Genomic DNA, 26668 nt, shown 5'->3' with positions numbered 1-26668 from the left:
CAAGAATGTGCTTCTTTTCCTGTGTGTCCTCACAAGCCTCCATGTCTCTGCTGCTGACAACAAAAAAAAGCTCTTTCTCTATGTTTGATACAATTTTGAAGTTTTGTATGTGTTTTTCAGTCAATATTTGATGGAATTTCCGAATGATTGGAATGTAGCAGCAACTAAAGGTAATGTGACATGGAATTATACACACTCTGATGATATGGATTGTATAGCAGTCTAGACGAGCAAGACAGCCATGGAGTTAATAAATGTACTAGCACGCACACACATAATATGACACAGTGCAAACATTAAACTTATGACATTTTCTTTCATCCACCTACTCATTGCAATCTGTGTAACCATAGTAACTACACAGAGTATAACCATACCCTGTGGCTATTGTTAAAGTCTACATAGTGGGTCAATTTGGACATTTCAGAGAATGTGCACGTGTGTGCATGTGTGTGCGTGTATGCGTGTGTGTCCTTGGGGTGGGGGGTTTCTGAATCTGTATATGCATGTAAATGAGAAGGAGTGAGAGAAGCTGTGAGCAGGATGAAAGGCACAGTCCTGGCCAATGTTTCCTATTGATGGAGGGGGGGGAAAAAACGTATTATGGAGGTGCTTTGATGTGGACCAGGTGAGAGGAGTCTCAGTCTGGATCCTGCTGCCACATAATTGAGCTTCAACTTGGCTTGCCGGTGTCTCATTCTAAAGGCATACTGCTGCTTCCTTAACCGTTTCCCTGTCAGCCTGGCTTTAAGGCTCACTGGGACGAACATTTTACTCTTAAGCAGTGATTTTGACAGACATCAAAGCCTGTTTGATCTTTCCAGCTGAAGTGGTTTGCGGACTGTGGTTTCGGGGCTGGCAACCGATGTTTTTGTTTTGAGTCTAGCATCCCAGAGGCCACCCGTGTTTAAGAGACCCGGGGTGGCTGCATTATGTGGTTGGCTGGGTCTTGGGATAAGTCCATGGCGTGACTTGGGAGTTAAATCTCAGATTGTTACCTGTATTTATGGTATTATATAATATACAAAAATAGCAAGGCAGAAACAATACTATACACAGCTAGAGGGAGGTGGCAATAAATGTAAATATGTGCTGCTGACATTTTGGATTGTGTGTGAGGGATATGTAGCAGTATTCATTATAAGGTACTGCCTCTTTCACTGAGACATTGTTGGACATTTATTGCAGCATTTTATGGTTGCAGCTGGTCTGTGAAGCTAATTTTACTGCAACTTAATATACTGTTTGGTAATTTAATCACATCGCATATGTCATATGTTTTGAAGATAAAATTTCCAGATTGAGAAAGCATCTAGTGACTACAGCTGTCCTGTAAATGTAGTGGTGTAAACAGCTACAATTTTACAGAGTAGAAGTAAGAAGTAGCACCTCCAAAGCTTTCTTATTTACTGTTGGTTTAATCCATACAAAAAAAATGAAGTGTAAAAAGGTCGAGTTGTGGTGCCAGACTGTTTCTTGGCAGTGACTTCCTAGAGTCTGCGCTGCTTGCCTGGCAAACTCACTGTGACGACAGGACTTCAGGAAGTCACTGCGCACTTTGGACGGAGCCAGTCTAGCTGTTTCCCCTTGTTTCAAGTGTTTATGCTAAGTTGAGCTGACTGGAGCTTCATATTATCGGAGAGCGGCATCAATTCTAATTTGATTTTTATTATTTATTTACTTGACAGCCCATAATCCCTTTTGTCCTTCATTTGAATATTTTTTGAGTATTTGCTCTTTATTTCTTACTTCTACTTTTTCTCCTCTCTCTCATATATATACATATAGCAGCATAAAATGGAAATGCTCAAGTACAAATAAGTCAAAACTTTACTGAAGTATGGTAGTTGAGTAAATCTACTCTTCCTCCACTGATGAGAGGTCAGGAAGAGGTGACGTGTCGGACATGAAGGGAGGAAATTATGCTTGCTGCGATTGTGGCTTAAGCAGCAGTTGGGCTTCTCCCCCCACGCTGCTACTAAGCACTTTTTTTCCAACTCACACACACACAATCTGAGACCATCACGGATCAGAAAGCCGCTCTATCAGTTATAATTACCGCCGCTGTCTAGTATTATACCAGCGTGGAACAGAAGGACACTGTGCCAACAAGAAGACAACTCACTCCTGTACATCTCAAAAAAGTCATTATTCCCCCTTTTCTTCTTCCTCAACCCCTACCCTCTTTTCTTTCTTTCTCTTTCTGTCTCTCACTTATAAATAAATCCTGTTAGCTGGCAGAATTGTGCCCATAATTCCCACCTCTTGCATTTTGCTGATAACAGCACCAGAACGTAAGAATTGGTGCCAAATTGCATATTAGATCATTTTTCTCTTCTTGTTTTTTGTACTTACAACAGGGAGTTTATGTACTTGTGTGCCATCTGTAAGTACCACATTAAAGACTCAGAGGTACAAAGGTTGCTTTTGTCTAGAAATGATAGCATTGATGAGTATTATTTTGTCTTTTCAAAGCAAAATCGGAGCAAAGTATGAACCTTCAGCAGAGTAATTATTAATCTGAACCTTTTTTAGGGTCTGTAATGGAGAGGATACAAAGTCAAGCATATTACAAGGTCAGCTGTCACCAAGCTATTGTGTGTTGAGATCTGGCCCAAAAAGAGGTGTCAGTGGGTGTTTAATATGCCATTGTTATTATCAAGTGACTTGTTGATTGGAACCCAGAACACCTCCAAAGGATCTTAACTATAACATCTGGCATCTGCAAACAACCCCTTCTACTCCTGCTCTCAACACTGCTCAGAAATATCGTTGCCTGTACGATTTTATATCATCGCTTAAACACATTTATTAACCATTTCCAACCTTGCCTCTGGTTTCAGTGAAGTGCAAGACTGACCTTGCTTACCTGAAAAAGATAACACCCCATTTCATACCTTTCTTCTATGAGTAAATTATGTTTTATCTCTATCTGGCCCTCTGCCAGTCGGCTCCTGCACAGCACTCCCTCCTGGAAAGTCTTTCTTTGTGGTATGGGAGCTTCTATTACTTAAGACAACTACCCAGCAGACAAGAACCAGTCAATGTATATTAAATAGTTTAGCAATCTCTAACAAAAAATAGCACAAGCATCTAAAGCTTGAATGACGAATATCCAAGCTCTCTGCAGTTTGTTGTGTTGAAAATGGAAAGCCATTGCCATTTAATGACAGTAAGCTGACTGTGGCCTTATAAGGGCTGTAGTGTGCTTAATATAGCTGCATGGACAGTTATAATTTTAACACTATGGCATGTGGATGCAGTGCAGTGAAATCTGAAAAAGGCTGTGTCGTTGTTTAGTTTGTGCTGTGCCTGTATGAGTTGGTTTTTGTTGTGTTTTTATCATATTTGCTTAGTAAAAGCAAAACTCAAAGTTAGAAACAGGACATTGGTGACATATTGACTAATGTGTATTATGTCACGTATTATGCAGTATGATAATAACGGGGATCTTAAGAAACTAGCTCAGACATTGTGCATTTATGGACATGTTTACTACATATGTAAGTGACTCTCTTTAATCTTTTTTTTTTTTTTTTCAAACACAACCACTGGCCTTTCAATAAAAACATTAAACCTTCTCTCAAAATCTTTGGTCCCACCCATAATTAAAAGCTAAAGAAACACAACTAGTATGTTACACCTTGATCTTCTGCACCTTCAAAAACCCTCTGAAATACATCAGTGAAACACTACAATTGCTTATTTTCACACATAATCACATAATGTGCCCCCTGTGAGATGTGCTTTGGCGCTGCTAAAATTATGATTGGTAGCCTGAGGCCACATTTGTAAAAGGATAAAAAACAAGCCATTTTCCTCTCTCCTCTTTAATGTCATTGATACGTCATAGTTGCACACCTTTGTCACCATGCCTTAACAAGGTCAAAGATATCTAAAGCCGGTGCTGACACATTGTGGCCCTCCACTGACCGACTCACTGCCACAGTGGTGTGGAGTGTTTGCCCGACTCTTTGCCAGCCCATGTGTCCAAGAGGTAAAATTTCCCTTGTGTTACTACATACTGTAAATATCTTCAGAGGACAGAGAGAAATTAGAGTTATCATTTATGATTTGCTACTTGCCATTCAGGATGAAGAGCAGCTGTGTGCGACTGGACCAGACAGCCCCATCTTTGATGTGGAGAAAACAGAGAACCAGCTTGTATCAACAGGAGGCGACTCTGGATCCGAGCACCAGGAGGACCTAGTGGAGGGGGACCTGGGCCTTGGCACTGCTCCAGCTCTCACCAGGGAGGCCTGAAGCTCCAGGAGTCACCTCTTACCCGAGTTTATGAGCCCCCGCTTCCCTGAGGCTAAGGCCGTACTTCCCACAGTGAATGGGGTCACTGGGCAGGGCATCTGAGAGGAGCCGACCGGGAATCACAGTTTCATTGGCTCCCAAAAGGTCATGCACCCTCCTTGTGCTGACATGCATGCAAAGGCACACACACACACACACACACACACACACACACACACAGGGAGTAAAAACAATTACAAAGGCCATTGCCCTTTCTGTTACTCTGCTGATGATTTTCTTGGCTTGTTTTGCTCCAGTTTCAGTGAAATTAATAGCTGAAATAGCAAAGTAAAGCCTGGGCCAAATGTCTAAACACAACCAACAGGAAAAAGAAATTTGACCTGTGCGTGCACAGTGTGCTTTTCACACAACAAGCTAAGTTATAATGCAGTAGTTCTGGTAAAAATGCAACATGTTAAGTCACACATTAATTCTGAGCAGAGCAGCTTCATGCAACTTGGTTACATAATGTCTTGGTTTCAAGCTTTAGGGGAAATTGCTCATGAACATCCACTATTATTGGAGGCTACTGTATTTCCCTTAATCAGCTGAAATGGTATTTCCGTGCCAACTTTGCTTCGCTCTACCCCAACTCCTTATTAAACTTTTATTGCACTGTTTTCTGCTACAATCCTTTTAACTGATTCAAATGTATTCCTCTGAATTTATTACCCCCCCCCCCCCCCCCCCCCCCCCACCCCCCCCCTCCCGTCTCCCTCCACGTCTTGCTTATCATTCTGCACTGCACTAGAATACTTCCAAATGCTTAAGTATATTAACAGCATTTGGGAAAGAGACTATTAGCATGTGAAGTTTCTTCTGACTTTAATTATAGATTGCACTTTGCTACTTTCTGAGAGCATCATTATAAATCTCAGGGCCCTTTTCCCCTTGAGTGAAGCAGGATGTTGTGTACTTCACAAATCCAGTCTGTGAAGGTTAGGCTTTGTGAGTATGCAGACTGTTTCCCTCATATTAATAAAGCCATTGTCCTTCAATTGAGGGCTTTCCACTTTATGTTGTGAATGCATGGGTGCATCTATGGAATGCATCTGTTTGTGCTTTCAATTGCTGCTAAAAAAAAATACAATATAGTGTCTTTTGCTTGTGCCAAAGTTTGAAAACAGTTTTGTTCTGAGCAAGAAAAGACTAAATCATAGGAACAGCCATCCTCAGACAGAGATGCTCAACTTTTAACCCTATCCTTAAAGGGACAGTTCACTCAAAAACATTTTTTTAATCTCTAACTCAGGATGTAATTTTACTAGACTTGGTGTGATGTGCTGAGATTTAGAGCTAATGTGCAATAAATGATCTGACCACACTGTAAGGCGACAAAACATTTAAATTTGACAGTTGAGAACTGAGGATTTTCACATATGACCATTATTTCTAATATACCACAACCCTTATTTTCAATGTTGTCTTTAAGAACTACTCACTGACGTACGCCCTCATCTATCTCTGCTCAGGGAGGCAGAAACTGCTCACAGCGATACCGTATAAATTTTCTGTGTAACCTTTGAGCAAAGACTTGGTGCCTTTTGAGCACTATTTTTTTTTTGAGCATCACAAATCAAATAATATTAACTTGTATCTTTTAACTTTGTATTTAGGTCATTTAGTATCTGTGTATTTCCCTTTTTGAGCCATTTCTCTGGGTTTTACTTTAAGGTTGTGTTATCAAAAAAACTAAACCTAAAGGCACCCTGTGGAATTTGTCGGTTAACCACATTTTTTTCTCATGCATGAGGATGCACATGCATTCAGATGATGGGATGTAAATTTCTACCAAGGGTTTTACAGTATGTACTCTATCAGTGTACAGTTTACAGTGATAAAGAGCTAAGAAACACATCAATGTGCCACTAAAAGCAGGGAAGAAGAAGACTGTTAGGGCCATGGTCATGGATGTAAAGAATGTAAGTTTCAAACGTCTTAGAAAAATTGGCTTTGCACTTGTTTTATGAGGGAGGAAATGCATTCAGCACATTTGTTAGACCTCAAGGATACACACAGTGTGTTTTGGTGAGTAACACTGAAGGTAAACAGAAACTCTGTTTACGAGAAAACTCCACAGGGTGCCTTTAAGTTATATAGCAAATAGCAAATTTATGAAGTAATTCCAGCACAATGGTTCTCAAATGGTCAGGGAAGGGACAGTGGTGCATACTGCTCTGAACTAGGGTACAGTAAACTTTGAAATAGGTCATAAATATGAAGAACAAAATTATTAAAAAGCCTATGTGTAATTAAAATAGATATTAGTAGCATAAAGCTTTCTGTTATTGCAATATTGCTTAACTCCAGTGGCTCGCCGTGTTCAATTTTCTTTTAAGCTTTAGGAAACCTCAGCTCGTGCACCAGGTTTTGAGAACAACTGGTCGTGTTGTTATGTTTTTGTTAATGATTTTAAAAATGTACAGGGGTGCGGGTTGTTCAACACAGATGCATAAACTGTCTTGTTAACTGTGAACTTTACTCAATGCAATATTCCCAGATCATGTGTTTTTATAAGAGCAAGCAATTGTAAACATTTGAAATGGTAGAACAGACAGCGTACACTGACACTGAGAGAGACCTTCCAGCTCCAGAGCCGTAGCATTGTCCACAGTGCATGATATTATCCTACAAGGATTTGGTGACAAAAATCAGAACATCCCCCTTTTTTTTTTTTTTTTAAATCTAGAAATCGATAACAATTAATGCTGTTCTGATGTAGCCTATTCATCACACCTCTACCTATGGCACATCAACAAACCAATTTATTGATTGTCTCTGACTTCAACCAGATCTTACAAATAAACATTAGCATCTTTTTTTTTTACCAGTTGTTCTTTGTTTTTTGTTTTTTTGTTTTTCTTTCATCCACTATTTTCACTTGTACAGACAGAATGGAGACTGGAAAAACATATTTTTTGTAAGATTTTGAACATTCAAAAATAACCCCAAAACATCCACTTTGTAGTGTCATCATAACAAGATACATGAATTATACAGTTGTTCGTTTTTGTTTTGTTTTTTTTTTTTCCATAGTTGCAGCTTCACTATTCAAGTCATTGTTCGTAGGCCTTGCATTGTCAAACACATCCAAGTATTCCAGTATAAAAGAAGTGGTCCCTTCAAATACCACTGCAATTCAACTGAGAGAAACATGATACATTCCAAATGTGGCCAGCGGATCTCCTCAAACACTGATTCAAAGTAAAGCTTTAATTCCACAATAAGAGGAAACGGCACTCGATGCAAAATGAACATTAAATTAGAAGGTCTTTGGTGGTGCGGATGTTTTCACAGTTTGGAGTGTGTCAGCAGTGATTTGCTCAAGTCCTTAGCCTCCCCGGCTGTTCGGACTCTTTCATACCCTAGAACAGACATGGCATGGTGACAGTAGTCCTCTACTTGTTTGATCTGTTGAATGCTGAGCACTGTTCTCCATGCACTAGCAGCTTGTGTGGCATTCCTGGATGAGACTATGAATGGCTTAGAGGAGGAGCTGGAGCCACTGGTCATGTTCAGCGCAAACGACTCAATGTCATGGTTGGTGGTCAGGTTGGCAAAGCGGTAGATGTTCCGCAAGGTCTTAACCGGGTTCTCCACCAGGTCCTCGTACCGCACAGCCATGTACTTCCCCTTCAGCCAGCTGGGTGGGTTTAAGGCAGTCCTCAAAGTCCTGGAGGTGCGGTCACAGATCACCTCCATGGCTCCTATGGAGTGGTAGTCTGAGCCATCCTTCTTGTTGGCTTTGTGACCAGGATCCACAAAAGGTATCCGGCGAAGTTTAGGGTCCCTGCTGCGGACCACCTGTAAATTCTCCCTTATCAGACCGTGTCTGGATTTGATCCTGGAGTTGGCCACTGCCCGCGGGTCTCTTACTAGGTGTATCACCTTCAAATCCAAGGATGGATCCTCCATGAGCGGGGCCAACACGTTTACGTCCAAAATGCGTACCCCTTTAATGACTATGGTGTTATATTTGAGGCACTCCTCCTCCAACAGTCTAAGGCTCTGAGGGGGGCACTTTTTACACACCTTGTCATCTACCATCCCCACCACCTCTTTCCTGTAGGCTGAGCAGAGGGGATATGAGCACACGACTTTATTGAGGGTGGCCCCAAATAGTCCTAGAGAGGTAAAATTCTTGCCCCCGGGGCTGTTGTAAAGCTGGAAAACAGAGAGATCACAGCGGTATAAGGAGCTAAGCATGTCCCTGGCTGCCCCTTGTAAAGACACGGCATCACCAGGGTACAGTTTCTGCCAGATGTGCCACATTGGCTCATACAAGAAGAACACTTCCGGATTTTGGTTAAAAAGCTCCCCAAAAAAGGACGAGCCCGACCTCCAGGTGGTCAGGACATAGATAAGCTGTCTCTTTTTAGCGAGAGAGGGCCTGTATAGGAAGCGAATGTCAGATCTGCTCTGATAAGTGGTGCTCCTCATCTGATGATTACACTGCTGTGGCTCTTTAGTCCATTTATAATTAGCCAAGTTAAGCATAGTCAGGACCAGCAGTAAGAAATAGGCCATAAATAACACAATCCTCTTCCTGCGGAGGACTTTCATCACGATCCCTGGCTGTGCTATTATCTTGGTATGATTCCTGTAGGTTTTAAGCTTCCTCCCAAAGCCAGCATCCTTCTCCCAAGGCGCTGTCAACTTCAGTGGTTGATGATATTGTTTGCCTCTCATCTGTACCCTCGGAGAGTGGCTCTCACCACTGGACAAAGTTCCTTACATTGACAGTGTACCAGCACGCTCTGTAGGATGTATACACCATATACTGGGAACTGATACCGATTTGAATGCCAGCTGATTAGGCAATATATTCACCACCAATTCGAAATCCACAACACGATATCCCGTTTTCACTGCACTGCGCAATGTTCTTCATAGGAACGATGAATGAGAGGAGCGTTTAAGTTGTCCACAGCGTTGCAGTGATTCTGTGGGTGGCCCGTGTTCAAAACAAAAAAGAAGAAGCTTTCATCATTGTTACAGACGCCCTGTTTGCCCATGCTCAGCGGAGGCATCCCTGCGCAGTTATCCTCTGATGCATCCTTGAAAATGCAGCCTGGTAAGATTCAGGCATTGCAGACAATGAGACCGTCACGATTTGGCGCGTCGGGCTGCCGCTCAGATCATTCCGCATCTGCCATAACGGAGCAGCGAGCGGCCAGATCCCACAGTTATACCGTTTGGTTATAAGATTTCCCCGTTCTTCCTGCTCCTCCGCTCGACTAAGTAATAGAAACTGGACCGATTCAATCAGAATAGAGGGAGAAAAGGCCCGCCTACACACGGACTCCATTGGCCCGAGTTGCTGCGTCGTGCGTCAGCGACGTACCCCATTGGACCTGGTGGACGTCCGTCTCGGTGCAGTCTCGACTGTGGCTCCCACAGATCGCAGCAATGGTAGACCATGGGAAATGCTGCTGTTGTTATGTTTTAGAGAGGTCTACCTCACGATCTGCAGCCTTGGAACCGTGCTCCACCCTTCAGTCTTAGACATACAGCTTCAAACGACACCAGATGCAGATGCTTTACAGGATTTTGATGGTTATTTTTTTGAAGGACTGAATCTCACCCATCCCCTTTGTCTTTAATGTTCCTCTATTTTTTTAAAAATGTTTTTAAGTTGTTATTCTATTAAAAGTCCAGTCTTTACGTTCCTATATGTTCTCTTCATAATGTATGACTGCAGCGAAGAATCAATATTTCAAATTAAATGTGTTTGTTTTTCTTCCCACTACCGCCTCAAGAGGGAAGCCCAGATCTATAAGAAAAAAAAAAAAAAACCAGCACCCTACCCTGAAGGAAAAATCTTATTATTAAATAAAAACTATACCATATATACATTTGAGCAAAAAACATGTTCCTGTTAAAGTACCACAGGGGCATTTTTTATGATAAGGGATTAAAATAAATAATTGAAAATAATGTATTCATTGAGGCCAGTAGGAATAACACAGTGATTTATTTTTTATTTGATGTATTGGAAACGCTCAGCAGCAGTGACTGACGCCCCTCTCAAGTGGAATCAGCTGAAATCTGACATTTGACAGCTGTTCCCCAGGAACTGACAAGTCCTGGGAAGCTGTAAGGCCATGTGTTTGAACAGAGGAAAGCACATGCTCTGCAGATTGAAAATCATCTATCCTAAGAGGCTTGCCAGCAACTGAGCCACACAAAAGATTGACTGAAAAGGGGCTCGGCCCTTTGACCCCTGATGAGAAATCTCTCGGCCTGTAATATCCAGGTTGGGATTTAGTGATTTTATGCTAATGTCTTGAGATTTTATTGTGGCCTTATTGCACTTCATGTTATTCATCTTGTACCACTAAATTATTCTTTTAATATTTACTTGTAACAAGGCTGTTAATATTCTTCCCTAATGCAGAACAGTAAAGCCTTGTTGTTTTTCTAAGAGCACATCTATTACAGATCAAGTAAAGCTGTGTGTGTTGTGTAAGTGCTTGTGTTATATATGTTGGATTACTGGACTATAGAGTGAATGATTACTCTTCGTGCTCTGTAAACGGTGTAGTGGTTGCTGATCTTTCCATCCCAAGGATGCTCATTTTGTGGTACTCACCCAATGCGGATGTTTACAGTACAAATCCTTTGTGCACACTGCCCTCTGCTGGAGCTGGTGTTTCCAATCAGGATAAAGAAACTGTCTTTTCTCTCTCCTTTGCCCCAAAAATTATTGACATAAACAAATAAAATGAGTCGTCTTCCTTGGTTAAGTTGTCTCCTTCAGTTTGGGATAATTTACTGAAAATCTGACAACCTGCAACTGTGTAGTAAATACATAGTATTCTTTTTGCTTCCTCATCATTTGGCTCAGCCTGATTAACTGAGGGGATGCTGTATTGTTGGATAATAAAGTGCAGCTACATGGCCCTTTTCTCTGCTTCTAAGTATAATTGCTTAGAAAATGAAGCGAGTGGATGGGGAGAAGCTTATTTTAAAATGCTCATAAAATTTAACAGCTCCTGAATGTTAATTTAAAGGAGCCAAATATGTCTCCACATGCAGTATTTTGAGCTTTTCCCTGAATTCTTGAACTAAACTTCTGATATTTTGTATGGTTTTTTTTTTCAGGAGTGAAAAAGCAATGAACTGCAAGAGGACTCCTCATTACCAGTGAGAAGAGTGAGTAATCAATTTTAGTAATATAGCACAGAATATTGATATATTGTTATTGTTTTTATTACATTAGAAAATTGGTGGCAACAGCCAAAATTTGATTTTAGTTACATTGTTTGAAAAATTAAATCCTATTTTAAGACTAAATTACCAGCTTCGTAAGAGAATTTGAATTGCCCGCTCCTTGAGCAGCTGTTTTATTCCACTGAAAACATTTTGATAAGTCACAGTAGGGAAAGCACAGGAGTAAATAATATAATAAAAGATGGACTCAGTGTCAGGGTCCTGGTGTTGTGCAAGCTGTCTCACTGTCACTCTCATAACTTACTAGGACATTTTGAATAGAATAAAGCCATTGTTGATGATGTTAGTATAGCCTGTGCTTTTCCAGCCATGACAAGAAAAATATGCCTGTTACAAACACCTGATATCTTACAATTCTCCTTCTTAATTTAGTTCATAGTGCTTCATTGCCTTCAAGCACTTTGTACACAGTATGACTTGATTCCATGTGTTGTATTAACATTTTATTTTTGTCCATGTTAGACAGTTTTATTTACATTTTATAACGCCCCCTTGACAGCTGTACAGTTGCAGGATGCTTTATTATCATTTCTCTATTTCTGTCATAACTTACGCAGATGTTTGCTGGCCTGTGAGAAGTGTTACAGACTGACTGTGGAGAACTGATATGCACTGATTTGAATATCATAGCCAGGAGGACAGCTGTGTGTATCTGCCATATGTGTTTCCTCACAGCCTGCCACTGACTATATACAGACGCAGATATCTCTCTCTCCCTCTCTCTCTATCGCTCTCCCTCCCCCATGCATGTCCAAACACATCAGTTACACAGGCATGTTCTCAATAGCCTGTCCAGTTATATGGACACACAATCCTGCACAGACCAGAGGCCATTTCTCTTTTCTTTCCTTTGTCACATTGGCGCGATTATGCAGACTGCCTTGAGTCATATTATATGTTTTTATATATGGCTAATGATTCAGGGTGTATGCTTTAAAATATAGAGAGAATCTTTCAGCACATAACCAAACTCTAATCTGCATCATTTCTGTTTAACTTGCAAGTATAGTGAAACATAGACGTCTGCAGTACGAGGATTGCTTGATCAGACACTGGATATCTGAATATAAACACACACTGAGACTGTCAGTGCAAAGCTGCACTGAACAGCCCTGTTACATAATCATGAAGCACCGAGGCTTTGCGCCTGCGAAAAGAACGAGCAGGTGGAGGAGGAAACATGCGCAGTGAGAGCCCCGTCGGCAGCATCAGGACCAAAAAGATCCCCAGGACCCTGCGATGCGAGAAGATGGTGCGCGTAAACACGCCGTGGGAAATGACCGTGTCGTTCTGTCAGGCTGCAGTCTCCACGTATTTCTACTGAATCGAAGTTCTGAAGCCGTTTAGTGCGACTAAAGGTTGAAGGAGGCGATTTCGTTGGGAGCAGGAGCGCGCAAACGGACGCAGCGGAGATGCGACGGCGATAAAAAAAAAAAAAAAAACACTTGATGACAGTGGTTTAGTCTCATGTCGATGCTTTAAGCCTCCGCTGCGCTGCGACAGACAACGAAAGGATCCCTCCGATGTCACCCCATTTGACGGGCTTTCTTGTGTAATGGTCGCCGGTTTCTAGTGGGATGCACATCAGTGTTTGGCCGTACTCGCTCTCCGTCGTAATGGCAGCTCTGTACCAGGGCACGGACGCTTCTTCTCCGGATAAATTTCTGGCCTTGAAAGACGTCAGAGAGGTGAAGGAGGAAACGACGCTGGATGAGAAGCTTTTCTTGTTGGCATGCGAGAAAGGTTTGTTATTTACCTCTTTATTTTTGTAAACAAAATCCCATATTCATTACTGTGGTGTGTGTAAGGTCATAGAAAATTCATATATCCCTAGTACATCTGATATCAGCAGGCCTAATGCAAATAAAACACAACAGCTGACTAACAGCTTCATAGAGTCCCAGCAGGGTCATTGCAGCAAAAACTGTCATACCTCATTTTCCCTTTGAATACCTCTCACAGCTGTCTACATGTTGGCTACTGTGGAAATTTGCCCATGGGGGTTAAGATATATTTAGCTGAATTTCTGCTCCTCTGAAAGTTTTTCCCCCCCTGGTCTCCTGACTTTTCACAGCTCCTAACAAGGAAAGTTCACGGAAGTGAAAACTACACAAAATACAAGCGTAAAATGGAAATGAGGCATGGGCATTGTCAACCAGTCAGAGGGGAGGAGAATGTTTCATTGATAAGTTAAGAACATTGTACAGGCAGACGTTGTTGTAGGTGTGCAGGCCAGCAGCTGCCAGTGTGACCATATAAAGTCTCTCTAAACATGGCTCGGCAACAGAAATTGTCCTTTGAGGGAGATGTTATTGTAATACCCAACTGAGGTTTAGAGGACTGCTGGAGCTGAGCCTGCTCTGCGAGAGTGTTTGCCTCATGGCTGAAGTTGTGTGAGTCTGTTTGGCGCCATCCACAGATAATACGTCACTGCTTTTATAGACCTGACTTTGCAAGAATGTCGAAAGGTGGATTACATTCATGATGCGCTGCTTTTTCTCCGGCGTGCTCTTCAGGTGATTACTACATGGTGAAGAAGCTCCTTGAGGAGAACCGACACGGCGAGCTCAACATCAACTGCGTGGACGTGCTGGGCCGAGACGCCGTGACCATCACCATTGAGAATGAGAATCTAGACATCCTGCAACTTCTTCTGGAGCATGGCTGCCAGGTAGTAAACACACTCAGCGAACAAATAATGTATGCACATCAGTTTCTCAGTATGATTATGATCTAAGTTCACTGTTGCTGTGTTTTGGCATGAAATCTGTCATCTGATAGCTAAATAGTAAAATGATGCATTTGTTTCTGTAGGCAACAGATGCCTTGCTGGTGGCCATAGACTCGGAAGTGGTGGGAGCTGTGGACATCCTCCTCAACCACAGGCCCAGGCGATCTTCCAAGCCCTCCATTGCTGTTAGACTCCTCTCATTTGCTGCTTATAATGATTCATATTTTCTTATAACTTCTGCACAGAATTTTAGATGTCTGTCTGTATACTTCCATCTTTTTTCAGAAACTGATGCAGCGGATTCAGAACCCAGAGTATTCCACCACCATGGATGTGGCTCCAGTCATCCTGGCAGCCCACAGAAACAACTACGAGATCCTGACTATGCTGCTGAAACAGGACATTTCGCTTCCTCGGCCCCATGCTGTGGGCTGCGAGTGCACGCTCTGCAACGCTAAAAACAAGAAGGACAGCTTACGACACTCCAGGTACAGGCCACCTCAGTCTAAGATTTCAGGAAATGTTACGGTATAAACGGTGCTGACTTTGCACAGATGGTTTCATTAAGCTCCCATTGTTGTAAACCCAAATCTGAGTTGCACTGGATTGTTTTTACTTGGAACAGCCAAAATCACTTTTGTCTTGCAGATGATTTGCACGTTGTTTTACATGGAGGTTGTTTTGGTCCTTGCTCTGGTATGTTGGAGCTTAAAAACAGCTATGAATCATTTCTTCTTGTCAAGTGAAGTGTTCCGAAAAGATTCTTGTGAAACGTTGCGGCACCTTGTTTTGATGATAGCATCAGTTTTAAAATGTCATCTTAGGCATCTGCAATGAAATGAGTTAGTATCTGTACTGGCTTTTCAGGAATGCTTTAACTGTACCATGAATACTTACACTGTAGTGCTTTTTGTCCCATAAAGGACTAAGGACTGTTAGTGCCAAGCTCTACTTATCTTACCATAGAGAACCAGTTACTCCATTTTTCCATATAAGTGGTGGTTTTTCTCTGAAATATGAAATTGCTACAAACACTTATTTATGGATAAGCAGCAAAAACAGCAGTGTTTCCTCTGGGAAGCAGCGATTCTTGGTTTCTGACACCATCTTAGACTTGCAGATGAGATTTTGCTGATCTCCTCTGCTAGGCATTTTTATTCTCTCTGCAGGCCAGTGTACCTTCCCACACAGTACTCTAAATGAATCAGTCTGCAGTTTGGCTGGCAAACAACATAGAGGTCGACGCAGGTACAAATGAAACAGCTAGACGGCCGAATGTTTCTCCATTTTCCTTTTTCTTATCTCTGCACCTCCATCTGTTCCATCCTCTGTCCGTCTCACATCACTTTTCATACCCCCCCCCTCTCTTTTCCCCATCACTTCTCTACCTCCTCATTTCCACTGATCTTCATTGGTCAGGTTCCGCCTGGACATCTACCGGTGCCTGGCCAGCCCCTCTCTGATCATGTTGACCGAAGAAGATCCCATACTCAGGGCCTTTGAGCTGAGTGCAGACCTCAAGGAGCTAAGTCTGGTTGAGGTGGAGTTCAGGTATTATTGCTATCAACTGCTGCTCATCCATCAGTCATGTCGGAGCAAGCTTAACTAATTTCTTTGCACATAAAGACTCCGGCATACATGCTCACAAACATATGTACTTACACGCACAAAGTGATATTGTAAACCTGCTTCCTTTATGGTCTGCAATAGATAAGAATCGTAATTTTTTTTATATGGTCTGATTGGCTCTAATTTCTTTTTCTGCAGGAATGACTATGAGGAGCTGGCGAAGCAGTGTAAGATGTTCGCCAAGGACCTGCTGGCTCAGGCTCGAAACTCTCGAGAGCTGGAGGTTATACTCAATCACACGTCCAGTGAGGATCACGTTGACAAGAGGGGATTACTGGAGGAGCGCATGAACCTCAGCCGACTGAAACTCGCCATCAAGTACAACCAGAAAGAGGTTAGACAGGCAGAGTCTGCAACAGTCGCATGAATGTTTTAAATGCCAATGGCGAGCCAATCTGCAATGTAAGCGGGCTGAGAAAATGATGTCGGCTATATTACCTGATAATTTGATAAATATTCACAGGTTAGTGGAGAGACAATGATATAACTATCTGTTTTATATTTTCTGTTTTTTTTTAATGTTCTCTTACTTAGTGCACTTCATATTGGACCTAACATCTGCTCCAGTACACCAGTGCTTGTCTTGAGGAAATATGAGTTTGGCAGGATAAAGTACTTCCTCCAGGCAACGGCAGTCAAAGACAAACTAAAGCTTGAAGTTTGGAGCTGTGGGGCAATTTACAGCTGGGATGGCTCAGTTTGACTCATATATCACAGTACAGCTAATAGCATACCATTGTTTCCTGCTGGGAAAATAGTACCCATAAAGTTCTTCTAAAGGCTGCACATCAAGGAGCGGATCAATTATTCCTGAATTCATATTAATTTCTTGGCCAATAGCATGTGTGTGGTTGGATTCTCATTGCAGAGAGAACGTTGGTGCATTTATAGCTATTAGCTGGCGATTAATATATAATTCTATAATATACCTTTAAAGCCATTACTTCTAGCCTCTCTCAGTTTGAATCCACAGTGTTTTTGTATTGGGCAGCAAAGGGAGCTCCATTTTTGTGATTATGTACTATCGACCCAACCCATTCTTCCTATGTTCACAGGAAGTAGTTAGAAATATACACACTTAGACATACAAATACGAATTTTCAAAATCCAGTTGAAAAATGTGCAAAACGGAGTTTCAATCAATCGCCTTGTGGCTACAGTTAAAAGAACTTTAACCAGAATATGCAGTAAACAGGTGGAAATAGCACATGGAGAGATTATTAAATAGTTTGACATTTAGGGGAATGTGTTTATTTGCTTTGTTTCTGAGATTTAGATTAGAAAATTGATACCACTCTCATGTCTCTGTGGTAAGAATAAACCTCATCAGCAGCCATTAAACATTAGCTTAGATATAAAGTTGTAGCTTCACATCAGTTTATGCTACAGAGACGAGAATGGTATCAGTCGTTTCAACTGTTGGCAAGAAAGTGATCAAGTGTCTTTTCCAAAATGCCTTACTAATCCTTCAAGCTCCTTCAAACACATCTGTCTAAAAAAGTCCCTTTCAATGGATTTGATTTGAAACTGAACATGGTTTGTTAATTCAAGCTATAATTTATATCGCAGTCTCTTTACCCCTTCTACAGTTTGTGGCTCAGTCCAACTGTCAACAGTTCCTCAACACCGTCTGGTTTGGAGAGATGGCCAGCTACCGGCGCAAACACACCTGCCTAAAGATGGCCACGGTACTGAGCGTAGCGATGCTTTGGCCGCTGCTTTCTGTCTGCTACCTTCTGGTGCCACGTTCCCGTGTCGGCCAGATCATCCACACACCCTTCGTCAAGTTCATCATCCATAGCGCCTCCTACTTTACATTCCTGCTGCTGCTCAATCTCTACTCTCTCGTCTACAATGAAGGCAAGAAAAACACCATGGGCCCTGCACTGGAGATGATCGATTACCTCCTCATACTCTGGATCATAGGTCAGCCTTTTACCCACTTAACCACTTAGTCATGTATGTATGTATGCTACATGCAGAGGAGTGTCGTGTACTGTATGCAGTTAACAGGGTGTATGTTTCAGGTCAGAGTTCTGTTATTTAATATTTATTTGTCTCCTAATAGACACAGTAGAACTGAAAATAGAATAAGAATTCAATAAAAACAAACCAGAACTTAATGCAATTAAATTGCAGAATTGGGTGAAAATGAAGGATTCCTGTCATAGTCTGGCTAAAGTCCAGTTTCCTGTATCCATAATCCTATCAGGCCGAACATGACAAACAGCTGTTTCTATAGTGAACGACAGAGAGCCTGGCCTTACTGAATTAAATCTGTTAGTTCTGCTTCTAATTGAGCTCTATAGAAAGGAACTCTGGCTTCTTCTTTCCCCTGTGGCCCATCTGAGTGCTGGTATCACCAGACTCAGCGCACACAAACACGCATACATGCAAACATATATTTGCACAAAGACAAACATGGGCACAAGCTATCTTTTCAGATAAGGCTGGATAGTAACAGTCAGAAATTGACTCGGGCTTTCTCTGGGGAAAGGCCGCGCTGCCTCCCTCCTCTGCCAAGAAGCCATTAACATGATCATTCAACCGCTTTAATGGCCCTGCCTTCTCAGCAGGGATATTTGTCTCATGGTTGCAGCATCCTGCCCCTCTCCACCAGACACAAAGCATGGCAACCACAGCACATTGGTCCAGGTTTCATCACTTCCATTGTCGGTTTGATAAATCATCCCAATAACTGCACCTGACAGGTTGTAAAAGGAGGTAGAAGCAATTGACTTCTATTATTCACCATTTTGAAAATGGTTGCGGTGTAAGTGTAATTTATTCTGTATATTGCAGGAGTAAGATCAGTCGTTGAGTCATTAGACAGAAGTGTAATGGGTTTTTCCATGGGCTGAGATAACCCACGAGAGGGGGGAAAGATTCTTAAGTACTGCAAAAGAGCAACATCAAAGATCAATTTTAACAAGTTCAGCTTTTTTTTTTTTTCCTCAAGGTCGACTTATTGCAAAACAGCTTCACTGCAAGATGTGATGCAGTGGAGCAGATTTTACGTTCTACGCTCCCTGCAGCATCAACACAAAATCCAAGATGAGTTAAATAACAAGAATGAGATTGCTAATGATTATCCGGCTCAGACAACTTTGTGCAAATGTTATCCGGGTGTGAACAGGAGCTATTATAGTCCCTGCATGTGCTGGATGTCTGCAGACAGCACTCGCAAGTCAAACAGCAGCTTTTCATTCACTCTGCTTTACATTGCTCTATCTTTCTCCCACACTACCCCCCTCCTCTCATCTTTCTCCTTTTCCCTCCATCCCACCATTCCCCTGAGCCAGATGCCTCACATTAATGTGGAAATCAGATGCTGTGAGAGACTGTGAGTGTCTGTGTGCTGCTACATGCATGTGTGTATGTGTCGTAATGTATCTCAATGCATCTCTCGCCGTCTGTGAGTGTGAGCACTTGCATTAGAACTCAAATTCAGTCTTTCCGTTGTAAGATCCTACTAAGCAGGCAGAGTGAATGGAAAGTGTTCAGAGATGGAAACAGTTCATGTGTGAAACAATACCTGAAGGGATTTCTGTGCCAAAGCCTGTCAGTCCTCTGCAGATCAGTCAGGTTCAATCTGTGGTAATAACATTTCAATCAAAGCAAAGAGAGAATTTGTCACCACTTCGTGACTTGCAACTGGAGTCAAGCATTCAGTCTTAATTTTATTATCCCCACTGTACATTTAGGATTGATGAAATTCCACTTGGACACAAAAAGACACAGGCATCCATCTTTATTAAATCCTACACGCCTCCCTAAATCCCACAAATGACACATTTTCAGTACATTAATCTCTGATTGCTGTGTCTCATACATTCCTGCTTCCTCTGGGGTCCTTCTGTCAGATGACTTACAGCTGAATCTGGAGGCAGTTTTAAAATGTTGACATCAAGATACCTTTTTTTTTTTTCTAGTGGTGTGTGCAAATGTGTATGTGTGGTGATGGTGGATTCCTGCTCTCCCTTAGGGATGGTGTGGTCAGACGTGAAGCGTCTGTGGTACGAAGGGCTGGAGGACTTTCTGGAAGAGTCCAGGAACCAGTTGAGCTTTGTGATGAATTCCCTTTACTTGGCCACCTTTGCACTCAAGATTGTCGCTCACAGCAAGGTACCCACACGTCACACACTTCAGATTTAGGACATAGATAATTTCTTTGCTGGCTTGAAAAGTTGTAGAATTGCAAGAAAGTGGATTCATAAAGTTAATTTTATTATATATACATTTTACGATAGTTTTGATTAAACTACTTCACTGCAGCTTAAACACAGTCTAGCTGTAGGTTCAGGAAGGAAGGATGAGTGTTTGGCTGTTCAACCGCTGTCAGGTTTTCCGAACATGTTTGCTTGTTCTGCAGTTCAAGGATATGGACGACACAGAGAGGAAGAACTGGGACGCCTTCCATCCCATCCTGGTGGCTGAGGGCCTGTTTGCCTTTGCCAATGTTCTCAGTTACCTGCGACTCTTCTTTATGTACACCACCAGCTCCATACTGGGGCCACTGCAGGTAGGAAAGCGGTGGCGACACACGCTCCAGTAGTTCTGGGTTTTTGTATGTTTTCGGTAAAAGCACAACATTGACATATTCAGAGTTTCAGAGGTTTGATTCTTAGCAAAACCAGACATGCAGTAAAAAAAAGTTTGTGATCCCTGAAGGGTTTTAGATCATGTTTCTGTAAAGCACTTTGGATGAGAAAAAAATGACAGAATTCTTATGTAATGATTATAAAACTGCTTCCTTTTCTATCATTCTCTCTAGCTCCACCACAAACACACACACACACACATACATACACCACCCACTCTCTTCCTCTGACAGTAAAGTGTGAACACTCAAGGACACACCCACACTAAACATCACACCAGCTGTGCTCAGCAGTATCACAACCATCATCATAAGTATTAAGTATTAAGTATAAGCACAGTGAACTGAGGCAGTAGATGAATATTTTCTGCTGTAATAATATGCTCATAAGAAACGGAACACAACATCATAAAGCTCTGCAGCTTAGTCACTCATATGCATCACCATTTCTATCATCAACATGAATGAGAGGCTTCATAAAAAAATAAATAAATGAAATAAAATTGATCAAATTAATTTCAGCTTATTAAAATCTGGAGGAGCTGACTGTTCGCCCGCAGCACGTTTTCATTGGATCCGCCATTGATTTTTATCACAATCTGGCACATAGAGCAAGTCTGATCCATCACTAATTTAACAGCACAGTTGGCTGCACGGGAACAAAGGATGAAAAAGGGAACACACAGACACACTGTATGGTCAGTGGCAGCTGAAAACCTTTAAATTCAGTTTCTGAACTTTTTCTGAACAGCCTTTCAATTCATATTAATGCTAAGCTGACTCATTTTAAAAAATGAATTGGGCTGATAACTCGGCTTTTTTGTTCAGAAGAGTTTTGACACTTGTTTACATGTATGTAAACATGCGTGTGGTATCATGTTTTTCACATCTTTTTTCACGCTCATATCTTTGTCATTGACAAACCAACATTTATCCCTTGCCAGCTTGTTTATTGCTTCCTTACATAATTACAAGCCTGTGCCATTTCTTTAACAGTTCTTATCAGGTTTTGTTTGTTCTGTTCTTTTTTCTGATGGAAGAACAATATTTACCACCTATTTGGTGAATATCTGTATCTCATTTCTCTATAGTGAGCATTTTCAGGTGGGCAGTCAAAAATGGATAAACTTATTGTATTTTACAACTTGGTCAAAAAAAGTGATGCGCATGGCAGAGTGTGTTTATAGCCCTTGTTATGTCACTGTTTTTCCAGCTTCCCAGAAAAGCCCAAAAATCTGGTTTGCATATTTTCTACTCAGGCTTCTTAACGATTTCAGTGCCACAGGTGTCCCCTTTTCAACACATCGAGATATTGTGCATCTTCCAGCCAGCTGGCAGAGGGAGTCTGTAAAGTCAGCCAATGTCTGACTTTTCTTGGCAGTTTTTAGGATTTCATTTTTCCCCCGTGTGTGACTTTATTACATAAAGCAGTCTTCAGGTATGCAGTAAGTTTGGTCTAATTGTGGGGATACCTTCCTGTCATTAAGTCCAGGAGGTGTTTGCGGTTGACTTATAAAACACTAAGGGTGCCCTGTAGATTGTTAATGAGAGCTTTTTTAGCTACAATCTCAACCATCTTTCTGCTTCCCTCTCTTTCTTTTTTTTCTTCTCTCCCCCCTCGTTCACTCACTCACTCTGTGACATCACTGTCTGGCTTGGCAGGATGGAAAAATGATTAGCTTTGGAAATAAATGTGGCTGTGTGTCCATGGCCGCACCGACGCTCACATGGCAGACACACCTCCATACTAATGCACACACATGCACAAATACACACTCGCAGACAGTGAGTCAGTACTATGTGGGCTGTAGTAATGCAAGTTTCTCTGATTCCATCCTTTCCGAAGAGGCCAGCTCACATTTCTGCTGGGTAGTGCCCCCTACTGAGGTTGGAAAGAGTGACTGAAAGGGTGATTATGTGTCTGTGTGTATCTTCTATCACCAGAGTGCATGCAGTGATCTCACCCATGGCCCAGACTTAACCTCACTGACAGTATTAATCTGCCAAAACCGATGGCACAGCAGGAAGCAAGTAAATAGACAGAAGTTTTACCCCAGTTCAGAACTACACACAAGTTCTAACCAGCTTCTGAGTAACATGTTCACACTGTTACTGTGACTAAATCAGGTATTCTGAAAGATATGTTAATTTGCATGCTAATGGATGTACAGTGCTCCTTGACATTCTTTTATGTACCTAATTTCTTATGTATGAGCAGCCAAAACAATATACATTGCTTGCACAATAATGTGTAGTAAATGCTCTTTTGGGTTATTTAGTAGAAAGTGTGTGTTTTTGCATCCGTAGATGCGTTTGCGATACCTTGGATGCATTAGATCCCACCTCCAGTCAAGATTTAGAGCTACTGACCTGCTACATTCCTGCTGTGTTTGTACAGTAACTAAGATAGGCTACCTGTCAGGCTGGGCAAGCAGGGAACACCCTCAGCTCCTAAATCAGACGTGTACGAAGTGGCAGAAATACACTGGGGGGATTTAGACATGACAAGAGAATGAATCACCCTAATAGACTAGCCCTTCTCCCCAAACAAGCTGCCTGGGTTTCAGTGCAAACACTCCGGTCTCCATTCACCTTGAGGTGCAGGCAAAGTGGTCATCCCTCACACTGGACACCGTGTGTGTTTGTGTTTTGCAAGGGCGAGCATGTTCTGACCTTGTTTGAGTATCTCTAGGTCCTAGTAAACAGATAAGCCACTCACGTCTATAAATAGTGGCTTTCCAGTGGTCTGAGAAAACTTTCTCTGTCTTCGAGCCCTCTCTCTGGCTTCCTCCATGTTTGTCTGTCTTCTCTCACGTAGGGTGAGAGCACTGCAGCTGTCTGAATATGGCTCTTTTTCCACCTCCTCAAGAATCACTGCTAAACAAGAACATGGGGGAAAATAACCACATGTGGTCAGAAAGTTTGCTTACAAGGAAAGAGCACCAACGCATCGCACAGTAGAAATATAACCTTTGGTATGACACTTGAAATTTAGCTCAGGTGCCTCCAATCTTCATCTTCCACGAGTCCACCATGTGTTCATTTCATTTAACTGGACATGATTTGGAAACCTTTCTACATAAGGTCTCACAGCTGACAGTGGCCAAGCTTAACAATCAGGGAAGAAGCGCGTTGGTTAGAGAGGTGACCAAGAACCGGTTGAACCTTCATGTCTGGAGGAATCCAGGCTCTGCTCATCAGATGCCTAATAGCATCCCAATGAAGAAAGAATGGTGTTGGCAGCATCATTCTGTGGAGGGGGTGAACGTCCTTGAGTGGCCCAGCCAGAGCCCTGACTTGAACCCAACAAGATAAAAAAGCAGGGGTGTAACTAATAACATTAATAACGCTGGCTGTATTCCATTTAGGTGTTTCCTGCTGTTATATAGCACAGCTTACTGTGACAGTTAAATGGAATATTTCCCGTTGTTAATGCTATTAGGTTTAACGGTGCTGTGCCTGCTAAACACCAGAATGCCTGCTGGGAGAGAGGTCTATAAGCTTATTTCTGGAGTCATACCAATGTTAATTCTCAAAAGTTTGCAACTACGCAAAAGCTACTCAATGAGAGTAACAAGAAAATCTAGTTCATCTAATGTAGTTACGTCAGCCTTGCAGAACACATTACCCAGACATCCAAATGCATGGTTTAAAGGTGAATTTGATTTGAAGTCTAAAAATATAAAGGTAAATATACTGTTCTATCTTTGCCACATTAACTTCTCAGTTGTTCAGTCAAACTCTAAAGATCAGACAAGGGTTCTGTTTGGTGTCAGATCTGATCTCAGTTACCCCACTTGATGATTGCGGGCAGAAAACTGACTATGAAAAAAAAAAGGATTCATGTCTACTTGTATAGATCAGATCGATCGAGAACATGTTTAACAGACAAATATAAATCTCTTCCCAGATCTCCATGGGTCAGATGCTGCAGGATTTTGGAAAGTTTTTGGGCCTCTTCCTGCTGGTGTTATTCTCCTTCACCATTGGACTCACCCAGCTTTATGGAAAGGACAAGAGAGACCCAGACAAGACTCCACCCAAGGACTGCGAGGGCATCTTCTGCCAGCAGCAGAGCAATGATGCATTCCACACGTATGTGCCAACCTCAGTCTGTCATTTTAGATAAGTGATGACGACAGTAATCAATGTTCAGAATTTGTGGAGAGATGTTAGAGGGTATATACAGTGTATGGAGCTGTATAAACAGTACAGTACTGTAATTACAGTTTCATGCATGATTTAACTATAAAATTAGATGTCATTAGAATAGATTGTTTGGGGTTAATTGATGCAGTGCATCTGGCAGACACGTTGCCCAAATGCCCACTGACGTCTACTATCAGCTTCTTCCATTTCACAGGTTTATGGGGACCTGCTATACCCTCTTCTGGTACATTTTCTCCCTGGCACACGTTGCGCTCTTTGTCACCCGCATCAGTTACACAGAAGACCTGCGTTCTTTTGTGGGCACCATGATCATAGGCACCTACAACATCGTGGTGGTTATTGTCCTGACCAAGCTGCTGGTGGCAATGCTCCATAAAAGCTTCAGGCAAATTGCTGTAAGTGTAAACAGCTGTGGGAACAGAGGTTTTTCTGCGCAAGTCATGAGTAGTTTAAGCTCAGAACTGAAAACTGCAACTGTTTTCATTTACGGTTAAGATTTAATTTTACTGTAATTCACCCTGAAATTTTATGCAGATGTTAAATTGTTTTTTTTCCCTTTTGGAGCACTGCTGCACATTTTGTGTTTCCTTTGAACCACCGTTTGATTTTGATTATGTCAAGGAAAACAATTAATTGTGCAAGAAATCTATTCCCTCAAAGATTTCCACAGAAATAGTGGTTTTATATCTTCACGAGATCTCCCTGTAAACTGTGTGTGAAAGTTAATTCTGACATTCCTCAATGTCCTTGTTGGCTCTTGGATCTCTAGAATCACGAGGATAAGGAGTGGAAGTTTGCTCGGGCCAAACTGTGGCTTAGCTACTTTGATGACAAGTGTACCCTGCCACCACCGCTCAATGTCCTGCCCTCCCCAAAGACTGTGTGCTACTTGGTGACCAGCATGAGCAAGTGGATCTGTTCACATACCACAAAGGGCAAAATGAAAAGACAGAACAGCCTGAAGGTAAACAAAATAGTTTTGTAAAAGCAGAATCTTATAGAAGAAAATGGCCTGCAGTGCATCTTTGTGATTTGATTTAGATTATTTCCGCAAAGGGTCAGTTTAGTCCTTTTCCCCTAATCTTAAACCAGTGGTCATCTCTCTGTGCTTTTTGTGCATTTTCATCAATCTGAATGCCTTGAGCTTGTCTTTCTCATCCAGGAGTGGAGGAACCTGAAGCAGAAGCGTGATGAGAACTACCAGAAGATCATGTGTTGTCTGGTTCACCGTTACCTGACCTCCACACGGCAAAAGATGCAAAGCACAGACCAAGCCACGGTAGAAAATCTAAACGACCTGCGCCAAGACCTCTCCAAGTTTCGTAACGAGATGAGAGACCTGCTGGGCTTCCGGACGTCCAAATATGCCATGTTCTATCCAAGGAGCTAAATAAAGACTAAATATCTCTTTCCCTTTTCCCTCTCGACAAAAACCTCTGCTTCTCGTTTATCTGGGATGCTGTATGACGTGAGCATGTGCAAAAACTCTGCTCTTTGAGTCACAGAGGCAACTTTTAAACCTGGAATATAGCTAGAATATAAATATATATTCTCCACCAAAGCCTCCAGACTCAGCCCGCCCCCCCAGCCCTATGTATTACTCAGCTATTCAACCCTTTTTGTAAATAAAGAAAGCCATTGTTTTCAACAGAAAGACAAATAAAGATTTATGGAAAAACAATTTGACCTGCTGGGGCTTTAATGGCTGATACATTTTGCTGAATTCATATGCTGCTTTTCAGATTTGAAGTTACTTCTGCTGATTTTTCTCCTTGAAAAACTGATCTTAGGCCACTCAAGTCTGAAAGCCAACAAACAGTCAGTTCATGTTCAGCCAGCCGCCCAGCGGTCCAGTCCATGTGAGAGTCACATTACACACACCTGATCCTGTTCTCATGCTTAACAGAGCATAGTTGACTGATCTCAGCTGACCAATTCAAATATTATCTGTCATTATTTGGCCTCCAGCCGAACATTCATGCACAAAGACAGCAAACAAAAGG

At 41.9% G+C, this 26668-nt stretch overlaps 3 protein-coding genes across 6 annotated transcripts in view; 2 read left to right on the top strand and 1 right to left on the bottom strand.

The window, feature by feature from the left end:
- Positions 1 to 6983, top strand: part of LOC121200751 (sodium/hydrogen exchanger 9-like) — a 60455-nt gene extending 53472 nt beyond the window's left edge. Inside the window, exons 15-16 of the mRNA XM_041066232.1 lie at positions 3892 to 3997; positions 4093 to 6983. Of these exons, the coding sequence (XP_040922166.1) occupies positions 3892 to 3997; positions 4093 to 4263 (277 nt within the window). The 3' untranslated portion in view covers positions 4264 to 6983. The remainder of the gene's footprint in view (positions 1 to 3891; positions 3998 to 4092) is intronic.
- On the top strand, positions 4274 to 26660 carry trpc1 (transient receptor potential cation channel, subfamily C, member 1). 4 transcript variants are annotated; one of them, XM_041066229.1, is made up of 15 exons: positions 4274 to 4407; positions 11407 to 11457; positions 12093 to 13278; positions 14052 to 14206; positions 14350 to 14451; positions 14552 to 14754; positions 15686 to 15817; positions 16034 to 16229; positions 17485 to 17821; positions 19881 to 20020; positions 20268 to 20417; positions 24406 to 24590; positions 24859 to 25060; positions 25435 to 25629; positions 25828 to 26660. In XM_041066229.1, the coding sequence occupies exons 3-15, from the start codon at positions 13113 to 13115 to the stop codon at positions 26053 to 26055; spliced, it is 2391 nt and encodes a 796-aa protein (XP_040922163.1). In that variant the 5' UTR covers positions 4274 to 4407; positions 11407 to 11457; positions 12093 to 13112; the 3' UTR covers positions 26056 to 26660. The 4 variants fall into 4 exon arrangements, with proteins under 4 accessions (XP_040922163.1, XP_040922162.1, XP_040922165.1 ...); XM_041066228.1 differs by having other exon boundaries at positions 11407 to 13278; XM_041066231.1 differs by lacking the exon at positions 12093 to 13278 and having other exon boundaries at positions 25828 to 26659.
- Positions 6939 to 9669, bottom strand: chst2b (carbohydrate (N-acetylglucosamine-6-O) sulfotransferase 2b). Its single transcript, XM_041066233.1, has one exon. The coding sequence runs from the start codon at positions 8989 to 8991 to the stop codon at positions 7594 to 7596; it is 1398 nt and encodes a 465-aa protein (XP_040922167.1). The 5' UTR covers positions 8992 to 9669; the 3' UTR covers positions 6939 to 7593.
- Positions 26661 to 26668: the final 8 nt, after the last annotated feature.

This window comes from Toxotes jaculatrix, chromosome 20 (genome assembly GCF_017976425.1).
Source record: "Toxotes jaculatrix isolate fToxJac2 chromosome 20, fToxJac2.pri, whole genome shotgun sequence".
Classification (NCBI taxonomy): Eukaryota; Metazoa; Chordata; class Actinopteri; family Toxotidae; genus Toxotes; species Toxotes jaculatrix.
Note: the sequence above shows the minus strand (reverse complement) of the source record. Positions and strands in the feature narration are given on the sequence as shown.